Genomic DNA, 20,342 nt, shown 5'->3' with positions numbered 1-20,342 from the left:
ACATTGTTGTAATTAATTTCTAGCTTGATATGCACTTTAAACTCCTTGATTTGGTACTTGTAGTTTCAGCTATAATCGTATTCCAGCAATTCAAGCATTGTGTTTGTGTTGCTATTTACATGTTTTGTTAACCAATCTTTTGTAGCAACAACTTCAATCACTCATGGAAACACTGAACTCAACAGAACCTCATTACATACGTTGTGTAAAGCCAAATTCTTTAAACCGCCCACAGAAGTTTGAGAATCAGAGTGTCCTACATCAATTGCGATGTGGAGTAAGTACCATTTTAGTTCATTTTATATGCCAAATTTGTACTAGCTTTGAATTATTATAGTACAACCTTTATTGTTATACATATTCAAGATCTTCTAGTTTGTTTAGGTTTTTCTTTTGCTTTATTTGATTCTTATGTTGGTATAGCATTCTTTTCTTTATGTAGAAGTTGTCTTGTGCTCTTGTTATGGATAAATTATTTTTGTTGTGATTGGTTACAAAATTTTGATCTCTTCATCAATTTGTACGTGTAGGGAGATTAGAGTTTTTTTAAAAGTTTCCTAACATTTATTTTGTGATTGTTTAGGTTGTCTACTGTTTTTAACTAATTCTAAACTAAAGATAAACACTGTTTTAGTTGCCCTAGATTTGATTGTATATAAATCTGAAATTTGTACCATTATATTCTTTTCTCGGCAAATACTTACAACAGGATCTTTTTTGTGATTCTTAAATGCTATGCTTAACTGCTTACTTTTTCACTTCATCTGCAGTGTATAGTGCCCTTCTGACATTTCAATAATGTAGCATTTGTTGAATCTATTATTTTTTAATATCAAAAGACAGAAACAACCATGTGGTCCGTTGGACAAGTGTCATTAATCTGTCAGCAGGCTGTGTGGTATGCATTCTGTGCTGAGCCAGTTGACATGGCTGCTATGTGGCTGAAACATGGTGGCTGAATAGAAATGAAACAAATTGAAACAATCTGAAGATTATAGTGAAAAAAAAACTCACAAACCTCTCTATTGGCATCTTGGATTTCCTATTCTGCCTCCCCTTTGATGGACTGGTGGTGATCGATAGACTGAGGTGGATCATGGTGCTGTGTTGTCCCGAAAAGCAATGGGGAATTGTTAAATGTTCCTAATGGTCTATTTTCTTTCGGCTTCTTCCTTGATTGAATTATGGACAATCTCACTGTTAAAAAGAGTTTGAACCACCTAGGAAAAGAATGATAAAAATGACTTTGGACAAGAATGGATAATATCAATGATATCTTGTGCCCATGTACTTGTGGACACCATTGATTGAAAAATTGCTTTGACTGATTCGGTATGGGTTAGTGATTTCTATAGGCGCTTGGGGGCTCGCCTAGGTGCTCGGGCAAGGCAAGGCGAGGCCTGAACGCCTTGTTTCATTTCCAGGCAGCGCGCTTCAAAGAGGCGCCGCCTGGGCGCTCACTCGAGCCCAGGCGTTGGGCGCTTCAGGCAAGCGCCCGGGTTAAATCAGGCGATCGAACCAACGTTTTCGGTTTGGTTTGGTCTTCGTTGCTTTATTTGGTTCAATTGAACCAACTAAAGCACTAATATCAGCCTTCTTCTTGCGACTTTTCAACCCTAACCTTTCTCGCCGTTGCTTGCTGTTACCGCTGCCACTGTCGCCGCTCTCCGTCTCGCTATCACTATCGCCGCTCCTGTTGCCGCTGCTCGTTGCTCGTTGCTACCAGTGTTGCCGCTCCTGCTCCCACTGTCACTGCTCGTTGCTACCGTTGCTGTTGTAGTCGCTCGCTGCTCCCGCTCCTCACTGCTACCGCTACCATTGTCGTTGCTCACTGCTCCCGCTCCCGCTGCTACCGCTGTCGCTATTCGTTGCTACCGCTATCGCTATCGTTGCTCTCAGTCAGCAGCCTCGATCTTCCTCTTACTCACACTCTTCTTACTTCGATAGTATACTGTTAACAATATATTAACAATATATTGCTAACTGTATACTAATAACAATATTTTTATTTATTATATTAATAATATATTATTTTGATTTTAATACTGTTAATTTTTATTTATTTGAAATTATTGTTATTGTTTTGAATTTTAAGAGTTTTTGTTAATGTGATATTGTGATTTTGCAAGATTTTCTTAATTTAATATCATATTTTTATTCAAATAATTATATTTATTAATTATATTATATATTTTTATATTTTAACGCCTTGCTTTGCTCGGGCGAGCGCCTAGCGCTTTTTAAATCACTGGTATGAGTGGTATTTACTTGTCCAACAAATACGTTCCAGCATATCGTGTCAATGTGCTGGAATGGACCAAACCCTTATTGGTCCAGCCATGGACCAGTATCAGTCCAATATCGAAAATCGAGAATCTTGTTGGACCCTGTTTTGAAGTTTCCGTTTTGAATTCCTGTTGATGTTGGGTTGAAATGCTTTCCCAGTGTCCATGAAAAAAAGATTATCAATTTAATACTATACTTACATTTATTCTTTTTCCTCTTCTTTCTTTCTGTTATTCCTTTGCTTTCTGATTTAGTATATGGTGTGACTCCAGCATATTACAAACAAAAATTTCGTGCTGGAATCAGCTCTAATCTGTTGGAATCAGCCACAATCGATTGATCTTAGAGAAAATTGTCCAATCCCAACCAAAATTAATAGCTTGTAGTAAAAGAATAAAAAAGATGTAGCCACATGACCTCATTGAAGATGAACCTCATTTTTGGAGCACCTTTTGGTGAATTTGTTATTCCTGTTGTGCGTAAGGGATTGCGTATTGGTATCTTCATATAACTAGGTTTATCTTCAATAAGGGATTGCTTATTTCTTTTCCTTAAACCTTTGTACTCTGTTGTGCATATTTCCATTGCACTTGTTTTGTATTGTTGCATGACAATTAGTACACCTCATTTAATAATGCAAAACTAAGATTTCTATAATTTTAATTTCGTAGACAGTACTTACATCTTGATAAAATAGTTGTTTTGTGTCTTAATGTTTTTTATAGGGGATTTGCTCCTCTCTTAAGGCATAGGAGATTTAGGTGCCTTGGTGATAACTGAGTTTTTTTATTTGGATACTGTCCACAGTGCTCTTACAGTTGTTACGGCTCACCATAGCTATCTCTTTGCTTGTCATAGCTAAGCATCCATATTGCCTCATTAGCATAATATCCACAATATCCTGAGGAGCTTGAATGGATTTATCTTGAGTTGATAGTATTAGCTTCCTTGCAAATCTATATATTTTTGACAAAGAAAATTTGTCTTGGTAGATAGGCCACTAGTTCAATCTAATTTCTTTCCAGTGTGGAAGATTTTTGAGTCATGTCGGAAAATTAGATTTGGAGTATCTTAAAATGTGAGTGCAACCACAATGTATGGAAACAACTGCTTGTATATCAAAGTACCATGCCTGTTTGTACATCTCACATTTGCCTACTACAGCTTTATCTTAATTGTCTTCTTAGTTTTGTTACTTGACATTTTAGATATCATTCACTGGTTCAGAATGTTGTTTATCATATCTAGTCTCTTATATCTGTGTTCTTTTAATTAGTTGCAGCAAGCTATTTGGTCATCATGTATGTTTGTATGCAGGGTGTTCTTGAGGCTGTTCGAATAAGTCTTGCTGGTTATCCGACTAGAAGATTTTATTCGGAATTTATAGACCGATTTGGGCTTTTAGCTCCTGAACTTTTGGATGGAAGGTAGTTGATTTACTGAGCTTATTCTGCTATGACTGGCAGTGGCTGTTGCATTAATTTGAACTGCTTGCACTTTTTTTATTTGATGTGCTATTTGTCTTGCATCTTTAGTTAATTTTTTTCCCAGTTAAATGTAGTTTTTACCTGCTTTTGGATTTGAAGGGTGGACATTCTATGTATCAAAGCCTTATTAGTTCTACAAGTTGGTTATAGCTGCATATAGTTGTACTTCGCTTTCAGTTCACAGGACTTTTATTCTCTAAGTGGATACACTATGAGATGTGATGGCAAGAAGATGATTTAATACATGAGGGTTCAACACATTCAGGTGTACTGACATATGTTATGCTGGAATATACTGCAGTACAAGGGGAGGGAGGGAATAGAAGAGTAGGAGGCAGTGGCTGCATAGAAGGAGAGGGGTACCACTGGCATGTGGCGTGAGAGGGAGGTTTTCTTCTTTTTTTTTGGTTTTTTTGTTTTGGGGAGGCGCCAGAGTATTGTGTGCAACAAGTTTTAGGGTCAAAACTTTGGATGGTAAGCACTGTTCACAGTGCTTCCCTAGCGGTAAGCCCTGATGCCACTTGTGGACGTATTCCTTGGTATGTATACTTGTTTGACATGAATAGGCTGAGTGAAACACTGAAGGTGGGGCTTTGGCATGCTTAATTTGTGTTAATTTACTGTGATTCTTGAGGTTATTTGTTTTATCCTAATTGCTTTTGAGGTTTGTTGGAATTCAAAATTTTGATTGGGTTGGACTGATCAAATCTTTTGGATCAATAAGACTTGTTGCTTAGACCCATGCTTGATCGAGGTTGTTTAGAACTGATAGAATTGGTTGGATCTGACATTTTATCCAATCCTGACCCATCTTAGTCCGACAATTTTGGCTAATGATTCAGTCCAACAATTAGGTAGTGATTACCAACTAGTAATGAGCGTGTGTGTGTCAGCATTTTCCAGATGTCTGCTATAGTAATAGAGTATGTCTTTCATTGATGTTGGTACATACTGGTTGGCATTTTCCAGTTCAAAGACAGTTGGGACAGGGGATGTTGAGCCTCGACTGTGAACTCCACAGAGGATGACTGGCTGGATACTTTGATTGGGTTAAAAATCTCGAATAGCTCCTTGCCTAAGGATGAGATGTAGACTTAAAATCAACTGGGGGATGCCATTCTCCAAGGAGTTCCTCATGGGGATTGCTTTGCCTGACACTTTTGATCTATTTGCTTATGTGGGAGATTGCACTTGCTGACTACCTGTTTGGTGCTTGCATGAGGACTATTTGGACAAGTGTTATATGGATTGCTTTTCATGTTGGATTGCTGTGGTTCACTGTCATGATCATTGATAATATTTAGCTAATCTCAAGTTATCTGGATTCATAGACATAAAACCAACAAAAGAAGGATAAAATTCATTTAGACATTCATACTCTTGAAACCATCTAATGAAGTTTTGAAGCAAAGAAGCATATAATTATAATAACATTTAAAGAATTCAAAGCTTTGAGGCCTTAATGCATGTGGCAATGTGGCATACCTTAGTCCATCACAATGAACCATCGGATCCTACCCTTCTATGCAATGAAAGCTTTGTTATTGAACTTGGTAGTCTACTTTGTAACTGCATGAATTAGAACGTTCAACCAATCTTTTTTTTTTTAGCCTTACTTATCGGTGTAGCTTTAACTATAGTTGCTTTAACATTTTTCTTTCAAGAGTTCATGGTATCACTAAGTTCACATTTACCAAGTGAAAAGAGAATTTCCTTTTCTATTTATATTATCTTTTTCTCTTTCTCCTTTATTTTTTCTGTTCCATGGATTTGGCACTTCTATGTGGTCTTGTCTTTGGCATGCCATCCACAGAGTAGTGCCTGGGTGTGCATTGGTATCTCAATCATTCCTCTGTTTCCAGTAGAGAGGAAAAATCATATGAATGGGTGGCTTTATATGTGGTGTTCTTTTTTGCATTACTCATTCCATATACAATATCTTTCGTCCATGTGTTGTTCCTTGAAGCTACTTCGAATATATGCCAAATGCATATTCCTGGCATACGATGCATTTTGTGATGCAAACACTTGCATACTCTTTGAATTTTAGTTTCAAGGTACATGGCAGTCATAATTTCATCATAATCTATTGCAAAGATTATTGTATGGTGGCATGAGAGTTACCTAATACCCTTCCCGCATTGTATGATTCTGAGCTAGGCTAGTATGCATGCCTTGTGGATGTTAGCACAAGTTATTTGATTTTATTATTACCTTTTTAATAATTTTGATCTATGTTTCTTTGTTCCATATTATCTGGCAGCTATGATGAAAAGGCATTGACAAGAGGAATTCTTCATAAGTTGAAGCTTGAAAATTTCCAAGTATTATTATTGCTTATGAATTCCTTTTTATGCTTCTTAAATTCAATTTGCTACTTGCGAAGCATTTCTTTGAGTATAATGGACATGCTTTATTGCTGATTAGTATGTTATGTATGCTATCTATATATTTTTCTTATTGCTCGTATCTTGTAAGACTTAACCTTTTTGTTGATGGTTATGAGTTGAAGTGCTGGGATTCTGGATGAATGGATAGAGAACAATTGACATAGAGGCAAAGTTTGTCATACCGTAGTGCACCGCTCAATACGGCGGTATGTACCAGTTTGATAGGGGGTCAGTATGGGCAGTATGTATCAGTACATCGGTATGCCCCACTGCACCGTATGTCAGTATGTTGGTATGGCTTGATATGTATTGTACCGATGGCCGATCGGTATATTGGTATAGATTGATAAAGCGAACCAAGCATAGAGGAATATAATTTTGTTTCAAAAAACTGATAACTCATTGTTTAGTCATTGTAGGTTCATATAATAATACCAAAAATGTTTAACAGTATATTATATATAATGAAGAAATGTTATAGTTATAAGAAATCAGGTGAGTCTATTCCATGTTGATACTTCATCTGTTAGGTGTCAGCATGCATGGCTATCTAAATTAGTCTTATATATTAGATGTCACATGCATGACAACTTTAATGGGCTGCTGTCACTTTGTATGACATTCAATAAGAAAGGAAGCTCATCTTACCTACCTATATGTCATACATGATATTGCTTCTCCATCTACAACCCGAATCATTAAAATATAAGACACTCTTTTGGGTATCTAACCACTTAAAGGTAAAGGTGGAAACGGAGTGATTGGAATAAGGAAATAATAGAGTAGAAGGAGAAAGTAAAAAAGGATTAAGATATGATGAATAGAAGACCTCCATATGTCTTAACCAAATAAGTTGTGAATGATATTGCATCATACTTTTGGATTTCACTTATTTTATATTTTTAAGTGTTTCCTTTTTGAAATACATCTTTGTATTTTTTATTTTTCTCTGTATACCTTTATGCAAGCCTCTTTTACACACTTAATTATGACAATTTAGAATGTTCCATATTTTTCAGAGTTGAATTTGTTTGTATTTCTTTTAGTAACATTAGTTCTTAATATTCTCTTATCATGATAAGTATGTTTGCTATATAATATTATAATTCTGAAATGACATTCTCATATTAAAAGTGATTTATTAATAAGGATGGTTTGTAACAAATTTTCCTATTGATAGTATTGAGAGTATGTTTGTTATGTACTTCTAGACTCCCATTTGGTTGTTTAAGTTTAAGAATCATATTGGATTATTTTTTATTTATGGAATGAGTTTGTTATTTGCATCAAGCTGTATCGTCATGAAAAGTGGTTTAGTTAATTTCTAGATGATTAAAATGCCATTGTTATTATTTTTGGGTGGTACCAAGAAAGCACAAATCTGAGTTCCTTAGCATGGGTAACTAATGATTTTAGTTGTTGTCAACAATCATAATATGTAAAATGAGACATATCTAATGTTTGTTATGTATTATTATAGAATGTATCTCTTTTTCTTATGTTATGTATCCATTGTGAATCTGAAATAATCATGTATAAGTATGTTAAATGTGGCAGTTCAGCTCCAGTTCCTGGGAGTTGGGATGTGACAACTAAAGCAGCTGAAGCTTGGCCGTAGTGGAATTTCTTGTGATTGCAGAGTCTTAATTCATATTTTATTAGCTCGTAAACTCCTAATAATGAGCCTAGCAGTCTCCTACTTACTAATATGTGTCCAATTTTTTGACTTAGAGAGCATATCACTTTCCACAATAATTATAGCTGTTTAATATAATTATTAATATTCTTATATACCTATCTGAATTTTACATATAAAAAATGTCTAAAAATAAATGCTAGAATCATGCTGCTAACATGGTTCTCCAAAATTGGTTCTGGAGGTGGGGACACAGATCTTTATATTTTCCCAAATTCACTTATCTGCCTGTGTTAACATTGAATTACCAAAACTTGACATGGAGTCTGATTTATAGGGATGCTGGCTCTTTTTAGCATAGTTCTTACTGTCTACATTTTGATAACTTTATTACAAGCTAAGATATCTGAAACCTTGATATGTTTTTTATAGACTTTGAGGTGCTGAAGCTTTTCTTACATTTTGATAATATTATTGTTTTTTAGTTTCTCTCATAGATTTTCTTGCACTGTAATGGAAATGCAATTTTATAATTCTTAGGCTCTTCCATTTAGTTGTGCATGGCACAGACTAAGCAAAATGCTTTTTTGGCTTAGGGCAAGTTGGTACATTCTTAAGTATAACACTTTATGGTATTTCCAAATTTTCTGTGTGGATGTTGCTGATCATGTGGTTATTGAAATATGTGTCTCATACACAGGGCCATATATTTGACCTTTATATTCAGAATGTAAGCTTACATTGTGTAACGCTTTGCTACTGTCAAGTTTTCTTTTTTAAAATATCATAACCTTTTTTATTGGTACTATTCAGTATTCAGTATATCCATATCTTTGTGAAAATGGGCTCTCGTTTTTTCAGTCTGCTGAACAAATATGTTTGTCAACCATTTAGAATTTTTAGGTTGATCTGTTCCTTAAGCAGTTGTTTAAAAGTCATATTATTACTATAAAGCTTATTAATGAAGTTCCTATAATTTAGTTTAGTTATCATCACTGTCCTGGCTCATGTCATTCAAATCCTTCTTTCATAGCCTTCTTGACTCCTACGTGCAAAAAAACAAAAAAAGATTCATGCTTTCAGCTTTCTAAGTTTACTCTGTGTGACCACATATATTTTTATCTGAGTCATCGAACATGACTTGGTATTAGCTTACAAAAGCAGTACTTCTTACCAGCTTGGCAGGAATAAAGTTTTCCTTAGAGCTGGTCAAATTGCAATCTTAGATTTACGGCGTAATGAGGTTTTGGAAAATGCTGCGAAGTTCATTCAGGATCGTTTTAGAACATTTGTGGCTCATAGAGAGTTTGTTGTGACTCGAGTTGCTGCAATTACTCTCCAAGCATATTGCCGAGGTAATTTACATCATTGCTTTATTTTATATTAGGAGCACACAGAAGTATGAACTCACTGAAATAATTGTGCATCGATGATCATCATGTTTACTAAATTCTGACTTTTAAATACTGTGCATTGAACATTTGATTCTCGACAACATCGTGATTATTTATTTTTATGGTATTTGATTATAAACACTGGATATATGGGTTGTACTAGGTTTAAGCCAGGAATCAGTCAATTATAACCCAGAGAACGAAACTAAGAGTTGGACCAATTTAAGTTGTGGGCAAAATTTTACACCTATGATGGTCCATTTTTTCGTGATGTCAGTTTAGTTAGCTTAGTTGAATGCTGATTGTCCCAGATGACATGCTCCTATTGAAGTAAGATGTCTGGAATTTCTTTTCTATTGTTTTTAGGCTGTTTATCCAGAAGAATGTTTGCAACTAAAAGACGAATAGCAGCTGCGGTTTCAATTCAAAAACATGTTCGAAGATGGCTGTTACGGCGGACTTTCTTGCAAGTTTATTCAGCAGTTGTAGTAATTCAATCTAGTATTCGGAGTTCCATTGGTCGGCAGAGATACGTGTGTATTAAGGAGCATAGGGCTGCGGTGTTTATCCAGGTTCTTTCTCATCATGTTGATATTATACTTCATAAAGGGTTTTGATGTCTCATTTTAGTGTTGGCTGATTATGCTAAATGGTTGTTTATTTCCATTCGCTTGCTGTCACATGTATCTTGGTTTGGTCAAATTTATATATCTGAAGCCAGTGAATCTTACAACCACAATCTTCTTGGTCAGCCCCTTTTGTATAATTGAGTGACTCTGTTTTTTGTAGTTTTTAATACAAGCAGTGGTCTGACGTATAACTTGAATATTTCTTGACTTGGTGCATAATTAAAAAGAACGTAGGTGATCCATTTCATAATTGTTTTCATTGTGATATTATTTATTTTTTAAATTTATAACTTTCAATTTTAAATTTTTTATCTATTTATTTCTGCTGCTGAATAAATACTTCAGCTTCATGCTCTGCCCGACTAGTAAAATATGATTGGAACTCCTAGATTTTCTGATGACTCTTGTCGAATATTGGCATTCTTGATATTTTCTTCCAGAATAATATCATGACTTTCTGGAGTTCCACTTCGTCCTGAAACTGATCAGACTTTTGCAACTTCATGGTTGTTCTTGTAAATTATTGTTTAATTATGTTGTGTCTACTACCTTTAAATTACATTTTACACATTATCGTAGATCAATGTCGGGCTTCTTTTTCTTAGTCTGTTTATATGTGTTGCATCTGCAACTAAGTTTCATCTGCAAGAGCTGATGTTTCCTAACACTCTGAACAGGCTTGGTGGAGAATGTTAAAGACATGCATGGCTTTTCAGGAATACCGAAATGCTGTGGTGTGCATTCAATGTGCTTGGAGATGTAAACTTGCAAAAAGGGAGCTTCGGAGGCTTAAATTGGTACGATCTCTTCCTTTCATTCAGTGATGTAGATGTGACTTAAATTGTCAAATTTTGGGTACAAGCTGATGTTGCCACTGGAACTGGTTATATATGTAAGTTTGTGCAGTCACCTCAATATGTCAGCATGTCAGCAATCTCATGATAATATAGGTTCAAATTAACATGTCACTAATAGAGCAACAACCAAAGTGGTTCTTTCCCCAACCATCACAAAGTAAAATATACTAAGTAGAAGTACTGTATTTAGAATGACAAACTTGTTTTCCTGTCTTGCAGAGGATTCTTAATGATCCTTGGTACTAGTTCCCAGTGAAATTTTGGGAGATGCACTGAAATGCTAATGCTGAAAATTTTATGATACTGAAATTAGTGCAAGGAATTGCAAATGCATGATCCCGAATGACTACATGTTCAAGCTGTTAACTCAATTTTGTGTGATAGAATGTATAGAGAGAGAGATGGTTTCAATGTAGTACCTATGACATTATTTTGGTCATTAGTATCTGTTGTTTGTATGAGCATTAGAAACTCTAATAAACCTTAATCTTCTGTCATCTTAGCACCACATGTAATTCTGACCTTTTATAGACAAAATAGTTTAGAGAATAGATTCTTGAATTTTATTGGTTGTACTATACATATATCTGAAATCCATCAGAAGCTGCATCTTGGAATGAGTTAATCTTTTTGTACCATTCACAACTCATAGTTTATTTCAAAGATGTCTAGAAAGTTCAACATTACTTGACATGTTTGCATGACTTGAATTAGTAGATGTACTACGAATATGATTCTTACTAATATACACAATTAAGATGTTGATCTACATTAACAAAGATCTTGTTGGTTGAGTGGGAGTTGGAACAGGTAGTGAGGATTGGAGAAAAGAAGAGCCTCTTGTAAGAAATACTATTTATTATTAAAAGAATAGAGTGGCTTAAAATAAATCAAATTGAAATGTATTTATGGTTGTACAATGATAGATGCATCATGTATCGTTGTCATGCTGTCAGTTCTGTTATACATGCCTATCGTACATTGTCAATTGAAGGATGGTTGAAAATGGCATTCAGCCAGGAAATAATTCTAGATCAAAAATTGAAAACAAGAAAGGAAATAATAAAATTTTAATTTTTTATAAACCTTAAGACATGTACAAATAAAAAGCAGATGGTATTTACCTGTAATTTATAAAAGCCATTGGATTTTAACTACATGCTACAGCATATGATTATCCGTGTTCTATTTCTCTTTTGTCCTCTTTTCACTTTCACATCTCTCTCTCACTTTCTCAAATGTTTGTCAATATACACATTGTGAAAATCTAGTATTGTTTGATAAGAGAACATAAGTATTTATTATAGAAAATTGTTAGTATTAGCCTGTGACTTACTAAAGTCATAGGATTTTAAATATATACTGCAGCATATACTCAACCCTGTTGTATTTCTTTTGCTTTCTTCTTACTTTGCATCTGTTTCTCTCACCATCTCAACTTTTCTCATTGTATGCATGAATGTTGCAGCAACATTCTTCATTTTGTTGTTCTTCACCAGAACTGCTTAGGTCTTGTATATTTTTCCTTTTTTTCCTTCTCTCCTGCCTCTCTTCTTTTTATTGTTATTGTCCAATCGGAATCTGTAAAAATGATTCTTTTTATGGTAAAGCTAATAATAACCTTTTTCAGATTCTTGTCTTTTTATTGCTGTGTTATTCTTTATAGTGGGCGCAACATGTTGCTTATTGCTTTCTTTAACTTCTAGTCATACATCAGAAAATTTTCTAATAGTCTTCAACTCTATGTATTCTCATATAGATAATTACTAGTTGGCTTCTTAATTTATCCTGACGCTACTATTTTGTTTACTCTGTATGGACACGTAGCTTTGTATATTAGATTTTGCTGTTTCAAGTAGAGAGATTTACTTACTTTCATCTTAAAACTTGAAGGCTGCAAATGAAGCTGGAGCTTTACGTGAAGCTAAGAGTAAGCTTGAGAAGAGATTGGAAGATCTTTCATGGCGTTTGGCTTTAGAGAAAAAGCTGCGGGTAAAACCAACATTACAGCTATATTTTTGAGCTATCTTCATTTTCTTTTTCATTTATGCGTGTTTCATTTCAATGCAGAAAATTTATTGCTACTTAATTAGTCTTGTATGATTATATCACAAGTGAATTCTATTGCTTTGGTAGCTTGTAGTAGGTTAATTGGTGGTCCATTGTGTTTGACATTATTAGAACATGAAATACTTCCAGTAATATGAAAAAAAAAAAGGCTAGATGCATAATGATGTTATGTATCATGTTCTTGTGACATTGACATTTTTGACAGATTTACAAACTCAACATATGAACCTGCATTCTTCCTATTAGTTTATCACATTTTAAAATGTGTTGCCAAATCTATGTGATCTTTCTATGAGAAATGTAAGATATGTTTCCATTATCTAGTTGCAAGAATGTAATTATCAGTCCAATTCTGGTTTCAATAACCAGTTGGACCTCTAAGGTACCAGGATATTGGGTGGTATATAAACCTGTATTGCTCGGTTCAAAAGAGTAATAAAAGAATTAAATCTTGGTTCGTATCAACTTAAATGGTCTGGTACCTGTCCTTCGTCATATTTGTAAAACCGTTTATTACGTACTGGCTTAATTGGTATTTGATTTCTTGGATCTGAAAATATGGATGAAGAGAATAAGATGCAGAAATTTCACAATCTAAAATAACAATTGAAAGAGAATTGTTGTGGTGATTGTGATGTGTATGCCAAGTTGTACATTGATGACTTGAATTTGTGGACTTAAGTGCACAGTATGAGGATTGTTAGGAATGAAGAAATTGTTGATCTTATAATTGCTGCTGCTGATGTGCTTAAAAGGGCATACACATTTTGGATTTTGTTATGTGAAGGGAAATCTGCAGCTGCTTTTCCCTAACTGCAGATGGATATTTCAATTTTAGACAATCGTGCAAATATTATTGTATAGTTGCTGCATTGTTTGTACCTTCGTAAGAAAGAATTTGCAACTATTTGCAAGGTTGTCTATTGACCGTTTGGTTACCGCCTCTTCTGTTTTTTTTCTTATTTAAGTGGTGTATTGCTTCTATATTCTTTGCTAAGTTCCTGCATGAACTTCTCTATTGTAGTTTGCAAGTGAAGAGTCAAAAATGCTGGAAATTTCAAAACTTCAAAAAGCTCTGGATTTAAAGAATGCTGATCTGGATATGGCAAAGTCGGCTACTGCCATAGAGTGCAAAAAGAATGCCATGCTTCAGAATCAGTTGAACAGTACTTTGAAGGAAAAGGAAGCTATCATGATTAGCCTCAATGCAATGTCAGAACTTAAAAAGGAGAACTTGAACATGCAGGTTTGGCTATCTTATTTCATGCAAATGACTTTCAAGGAAATATCTGATTTGATTGTATTTTTATTGTTCTTAGTTACTTGTATGATCTTTTACTTGTACTGTCCAACCTAAGGTATATGTTGAAGCTAACAAGGTTGATAAAATTATGTAAGATAAGACACTAATCAGGAGTTTATACCATTAAAAGTTATAACAACTTTACAATCCAGATCACACGAAAACAACATTTGATATCAGTTTTTATGAAGATCCATTAACCTTGTTCTAAATTTTTGATATTACCTAAACTCTAGGCATGCATAATTTCTCACCTACAGTACTTGTGGCATCAAGTGTTTTCTAAGATAAAAAGAAAAGATAAAACAAGGTTTTTAATTTCGGGTACCAGACCTGTTTTGGTCGATTGGAGCAGTATGGTCTATTCTGGCGTACTGACATACAAGTACGCTGATATGTACCCCAGCGCAAAAGAAGTGGGGAGGGGGAGGGGGAGCATGGGGAAGAGGAGGTGGAAAAAAGGAGTGGAGGGAAGCAGTGATAAAGATGAGGATGTGATGAGAAAGCTTGTCTCATGTTAAAGTTGGCATATAAATTAAGAAGGTACATGTTGATATTAGTTTATCAAATATGAACATTGGTAACTTTTGTTCCTATATTTTCTCACTCTTTTTTGTTTTTACGGTTGTGTTCTTGTTCCATTTAGTTTGGGTTTTTCTTAGTCCAATTATCAAGTTGATTGAAACGTGCTAATTTTAGAGAGATGTATACAGTCACTATGCATGTCGTATCTTAGAAATGCTTCATCCAAGAAAAGTACAACATTTGTTTACCGATGAATAATCATTCTAATGGCTTCCTGTTAAATTTACTGTGACTATGACATCCTTATAAATAATCTTTCATAGGTTAGTTGTTCCATTCTGTCATCTCTTCGGTATACATCCTCATTTTTGTCATTGTTTATATTACTGTTTCTTTGTGTTTGTTTTGTTTTGTTTTGCAGAATTCTGTCCAGTCTCTTGCAAAAAAAAATTTGGATTTGGAGAGTGAGCTTCTTAAAGCAAAAAAGTGTAATGATGAAACCCTGGAGAAATTACATGATATGGAAGAAAAATGTCTAGAGCTTCAAGGGAACTTGAACAGGTTTGTTTTAGTTCTTGAGTTTGAACTTCAACATCAACCAAAGAAAGGAAATTGGAAAATTAACTTGTTGAGAATCTTTTATTATTTATTTTCTTTTTAATTAAACTATATTATACAAATAGCACTCTGATCTTGTCAATAGCTTAAGTCGAAATTGGAAAATGTTTTTAACTTATGGGATAAGATTTGACATATTCTAGTCACATGCATATCGATGTTCCTAGTTCTCAGTATGGGCACTGTATACAGACCATGTGCTTTGTAGTACCATACATGCACGAAGAATTATGGCCAACATATGAATCTAGGAAGCACTGATGAATGCTTCTTGCACCTAACTAAAATTAAATGCAATCAAAAGAATCTTTGAAAGTTAATCTGGTGAATGCCATATGCTTCAGAAAAATTCTGACATAGTGCCCTTTGCTTCAGAAAAAGAATCTGATGAATGCCCTTTGCTTCAGACAAAAAAATGATAAGTGCCCTTTTGCTAAGATCCATTTTGAGCATATATTTAATGGCTTTTTTAGATGATCCAGCTTTTCATTATTAGCCACCCATTCTATATGCTAACTCCTTATGGCAAGGACAGTATGCCCCAACTGTTCATCTATTAAAGTACTGCAAAAAAAAAAAATCATCTTATGAAAGAATATTCTGCTAGTTATATTTTCCATCACACTTTTTTTTTTATCTTATCACATTATTCATTTGATTTCTCAGCTTGGAGGAGAAGCTTTCAAGTTTGCAAGATGAAAATCATATCCTCAGCCAAAAGACAATAAGCATGTCACCTATGAACAACCTTTCTGGGGTCAAACCTTTATCTGAGGTTCTTATGTTGTTATCGTATTGTTCAGTTTGTTGATTTTCTTTCCATTTTGTAAATAAGTTGCTTTGGAAAAGACTATTGACTGAGATGATTTATCCTTTTGTCTTTTCTGCAAATATAGAAATACTCGAATGCACTTGCGCTATGCAACATTGACCAGATGCCTACATTTGTAAGATTAATCGTCTTGTTGGTTTTTGGCTTTTTCCATTTAACTTCTGGGTTTGCAATTAATGTTCATTGTTCAATGTAGGAGACGCCACCTACAAAATATCTTATTCCTCTTCCTCAAAGCTTGTCGGTATCACGAAGGACAAGGAGGGGTGTTGAGAGACACGAGGTAATTTCTATGTTGCTTTTTATCAGATGTAATCTTGAGTTTGTTCAAGAAAGTCCAATTATGTTACTCTGGGCCTTCTAAAGATAATGCATGCTGGGAATTTCATTGTATGTGTCTAATTTGTTTTTCCAAAATTGTGTCTAAATTACATTTCGTCTTATAGTATCTCTTTTTATTTGGAACATTATTTTATTATTTTGTTCTTTTTGCTGTTTATTGTTTAAAGCATGGTATGCAATTTCGAATGGTACCGCTCGGTACGGGTGGTACGTACCGGTTCGATAGCATACTGTTACGCGGACCGCCCACTATCGGACGGACCGTGCTACAGTACTATAATAATACACTAAGGTATGCCCTGGTGTACCGCTCGGTATGCTGGTACCGTACCGTACCGAGCCAACCTCGAAACATCGGTATGGTACGGTATTGCATACCTTGGTTTAAAGTGCTGTGATTTTTCCATAAAAATCTTACTTTATGTCAAGTAATACTTTCTTCTTGGTCTCAATCTAAGCAAGATATTTTGCAGGAAAATCATGAACTGCTTTTAAGGTGCATTAAAGAAAATTTGGGGTTTAAGGAAGCTAAACCAGTTGCGGCTTGTGTCATTTATAAGTGTCTTCTCCATTGGCATGCCTTTGAGGCTGAAAGAACAGCTATTTTTGATTTCATAATTGAGGGAATCAACGATGTTCTAAGGGTTAGAAGTTGATTTTTTTTATTTGTATTTCTTGTGATCTTTACTTCAATTAAAATATAAGAGTTGTTGATTTTTGATTCATATGTTTCAGGTGGACAACGAACATGATAACTTACCTTATTGGTTGTCCAACACTTCTGCACTTCTATGCCTCTTGCAGAGGAATCTTCGATCAAATGGTTTCCTTGCAACACCTCGACGTTCTGGATCCTTGGGTCTAAATCGAAGAAATGTACAAGTTAGTTATCAACAGCAACCTAATTTTTTTCTGGCTACTGGTTGACTTTTTTTTTCTGATTTGAAAGCCCATGTGGCTGCTGAATCACTGCTTGCCCAAAATGGTTTTATCAATTTGGATTTTTCTAATCACTACCTACCCAAGAATAGTTGTTTGATATATTTAGACTGTACAGGCTGCTGCCTAGATAGAGTGGGAGGGTGGGTTTTGCTTGAATGAAAGATTTATTTTTTTCTGTGCTTCAGGGAGGTGGTACGGGATAACCTAGGATGTTGATGAATGAAGTTTCATGTCTGGAATCTTACATGGCTAGAAGATGTAGGCTTTATAACATGCTTAGAGATAAATTAGGATATTGATGAATGAAGTTTCATGTCTGGAATCTTACATGGCCAAACGATGTAGGCTCTATAACATGCTTAGCTAGGAGTCCTTAAGAGTTGGTGCAGAAGTTGTTGTAGAACAAGATACTGATCCAATTCAGAAAGAATGCTTGTCCATTGTAAGCTAATTTCAGTTTGATTTTTTGAAGGTCCAATACTTTTTTATGGTCTCTTTTCTTTCTTTGACTACTTGGATAAGTTGTCATATTGGCTAATATATATGTTTGAGATTTGGCTTTAACACTTGCCATTAGCCTCCAATGCATGTATACTTGATTTTAACACTTGCATTGTGGATTTTTAAATAACTGAACCTGTGTTCTTTAGGTCTTAAATTTATATACCCTTGCAGAGTCTGAAATCACCTTCAAAGCTTATTGGAGGAGATGATAACCTGGCATATGTGGATGCACGGTATCCAGCTATCCTTTTTAAGCAGCAATTGGCTGCCTGCTTGGAAAAGATTTTTGGATTGATGAGGGATAACCTGAAGAAGGAGATTTTACCACTTCTCAATCTTTGCATTCAGGTGGGGTGTTGGTTACATAGTTGTTATATGTTAAGTTTTCCATACATTGTGATATTATTCTCACTGATGTTCATGGTACTCCTTGATGATATTAGCACTATCCTGTCTTTATAAAAGAAGTAAAATAATAATCAAGTTGACTTAACCTGTAAATATTATCTTTTATGAGGAATATTATTCGTTTCTTTTAAATAATTTGTTGAAGGCTCCAAAGTCTACTCGAGGACCTAGCGTAAGGACATCAAAGTCACCTAGTGGTGTTGCTCAACCACCGTTGAATACTCACTGGGACCGCATAGTCAGATTCTTGGATGCACTTATGGATCGGTTACGTGAAAACTTCGTGAGTTTTTGCTAGTTAATTCTTTTATGATTGTTTATTCATTTTACAGTTAATATTCTAGAATGTTGATTTAACTCTTTTATTTTGATTTGGATTATGCTGCTGCAGAAAGCCTTCTCTCTTTGTTGGCATGTTATGTTGAAAATATGCTTGATTTTGTTAGAGGAAAATTGATTCAGTTTAATGTAAAAAGGTGTGCACATGAGGATTGTGAAAGAAAGCATGTCAGGATAAGAGAACAATAAATCTTTTGATATTTTTTATGTGCAATAGGTGGGCTGAAACAATCCCAACTTAAGGGCTGGTATTTGTTGCTACCTACCAAATGTTGGTTAACAACATAATTCAAGTGTAGGGTGGTACTTTTCACTGAAATGGACAGAAATACATTTTGTATGATGTTGTCTTGGCATTGTGTCTTGATCTTCATTTTGCTTAGTCAATTGGATTAAAACTATTGTCAATTTGGCCCAGATTATTATATTTGGAATAAACTCTTCTGTTATTCCTTCGAGTTGCTAGATAGCATCTGGCGATCTGAGGGTGTGTCAATGTGACTAGTGTGTTGTTCTGTTTCATTTGAAGTTCCCTGAAAATAATTATATTTTGTTTCAGCAAAACCTGAAACTTATTTGAAAGAAATTATGCACAATAGAGATAGATGAGGCTTCTGCTGCAGCAATCTATATTCATATTCTTTCAATTGGCTTCATTTTATGTTTGGGTTCACTAACCTTCATCTTTTGTATTTTTTCTCGTTTCTTTCTAAATGCAATTTCCTTATTCATTGTCTAATTTATTTTTTATAACTTTAGTTTGAATTATATTTTTTTTCCAATTCTCACATAGGTACCTTCATTTTTTATACGTAAGCTGATTACACAGCTCTTCTCGTTCATTAATATCCAGCTTTTTAACAGGTAAATGTTTCTTTCCTTTGGAGTCACAATTTTTAACTAATATCATGACTTAAGATGAACAATATTATTCTCTATTTGTGAATGCTAGTCTCTTACTACGCCGTGAATGTTGCACATTCTCAAATGGTGAATATGTCAAGTCTGGACTTGCTTTGCTGGAAAAGTGGATTGCAGATGTTACAGAGGAGGTGAATTTATATTTTTGAGTGCTTAGGTTTTGAACTAGCACCACTTAATATGCTGTATTCTGCAGTATGCAGGAACTTCTTGGCATGAGCTAAACTACATCAGGCAAGCTGTTGGATTCCTGGTAAACTAATGTCAACATGTTTCGAGGTCTTGATTGGAGCTTTCATTTTAAATTCTTTGCTAATCTCAATTAAAAATGATAGATTATACATCAGAAGCGGAAAAAAACTCTTGAAGAGATAAGGCAAGATCTTTGCCCGGTATGATCAAATGTTCATATTAAATTTCTGGAATTATTACTACCTTGATCAATATCTACCAGGAAAAGTATATTTTGTGATCATATTGGCAGTCATTTAGATTATGTTCTTTTTCTGACCTTGATCAGGCATTGAGTTTACGGCAAATTTATCGTATATGCACAATGTACTGGGATGACAAATATAGTACACACAGTGTATCAAATGAGGTCTGTTATATTGACTCAGTATCTCTTTCACTTGATTTATTTTTGTTTATTGGACTAAAATTTTGTGGGCTTATAGGTTGTTGCAACAATGAGAGAAATGGTCAACAGAGACTCTCAGAATCTTGTATCAAATTCATTTTTGTTGGATGATGATCTATGGTATGCTTCTTACAAAGAACAAAAAAAAGAAAAAGCCCTTATGAGATATTACTCCAGAAATAAAGGGTTCTTGTCATAAATTTTATGATTTAAGTTAAG

The 20,342-nt window shown here is 34.6% G+C and overlaps 1 protein-coding gene across 1 annotated transcript in view; it reads left to right on the top strand.

Moving 5' to 3' along the window:
• Positions 1–20,342, top strand: part of LOC103977620 (protein OPAQUE1) — a 41,333-nt gene that overhangs the window by 17,164 nt on the left and 3,827 nt on the right. Inside the window, exons 16-37 of the mRNA XM_009393186.3 lie at positions 146–277; positions 3,604–3,713; positions 6,037–6,097; positions 8,977–9,154; positions 9,560–9,765; positions 10,500–10,619; positions 12,573–12,671; positions 13,774–13,995; positions 14,999–15,138; positions 15,862–15,970; positions 16,092–16,142; positions 16,224–16,310; positions 16,843–17,013; positions 17,105–17,251; positions 17,987–18,163; positions 18,369–18,506; positions 19,356–19,426; positions 19,515–19,614; positions 19,680–19,736; positions 19,819–19,875; positions 20,004–20,084; positions 20,161–20,243. Coding sequence (XP_009391461.2) covers positions 146–277; positions 3,604–3,713; positions 6,037–6,097; positions 8,977–9,154; positions 9,560–9,765; positions 10,500–10,619; positions 12,573–12,671; positions 13,774–13,995; positions 14,999–15,138; positions 15,862–15,970; positions 16,092–16,142; positions 16,224–16,310; positions 16,843–17,013; positions 17,105–17,251; positions 17,987–18,163; positions 18,369–18,506; positions 19,356–19,426; positions 19,515–19,614; positions 19,680–19,736; positions 19,819–19,875; positions 20,004–20,084; positions 20,161–20,243 — 2,597 coding nt within the window. The remainder of the gene's footprint in view (positions 1–145; positions 278–3,603; positions 3,714–6,036; positions 6,098–8,976; positions 9,155–9,559; positions 9,766–10,499; positions 10,620–12,572; positions 12,672–13,773; positions 13,996–14,998; positions 15,139–15,861; positions 15,971–16,091; positions 16,143–16,223; positions 16,311–16,842; positions 17,014–17,104; positions 17,252–17,986; positions 18,164–18,368; positions 18,507–19,355; positions 19,427–19,514; positions 19,615–19,679; positions 19,737–19,818; positions 19,876–20,003; positions 20,085–20,160; positions 20,244–20,342) is intronic.

This window comes from Musa acuminata, chromosome BXJ2-3 (genome assembly GCF_036884655.1).
Source record: "Musa acuminata AAA Group cultivar baxijiao chromosome BXJ2-3, Cavendish_Baxijiao_AAA, whole genome shotgun sequence".
Classification (NCBI taxonomy): Eukaryota; Viridiplantae; Streptophyta; class Magnoliopsida; order Zingiberales; family Musaceae; genus Musa; species Musa acuminata.
Note: the sequence above shows the minus strand (reverse complement) of the source record. Positions and strands in the feature narration are given on the sequence as shown.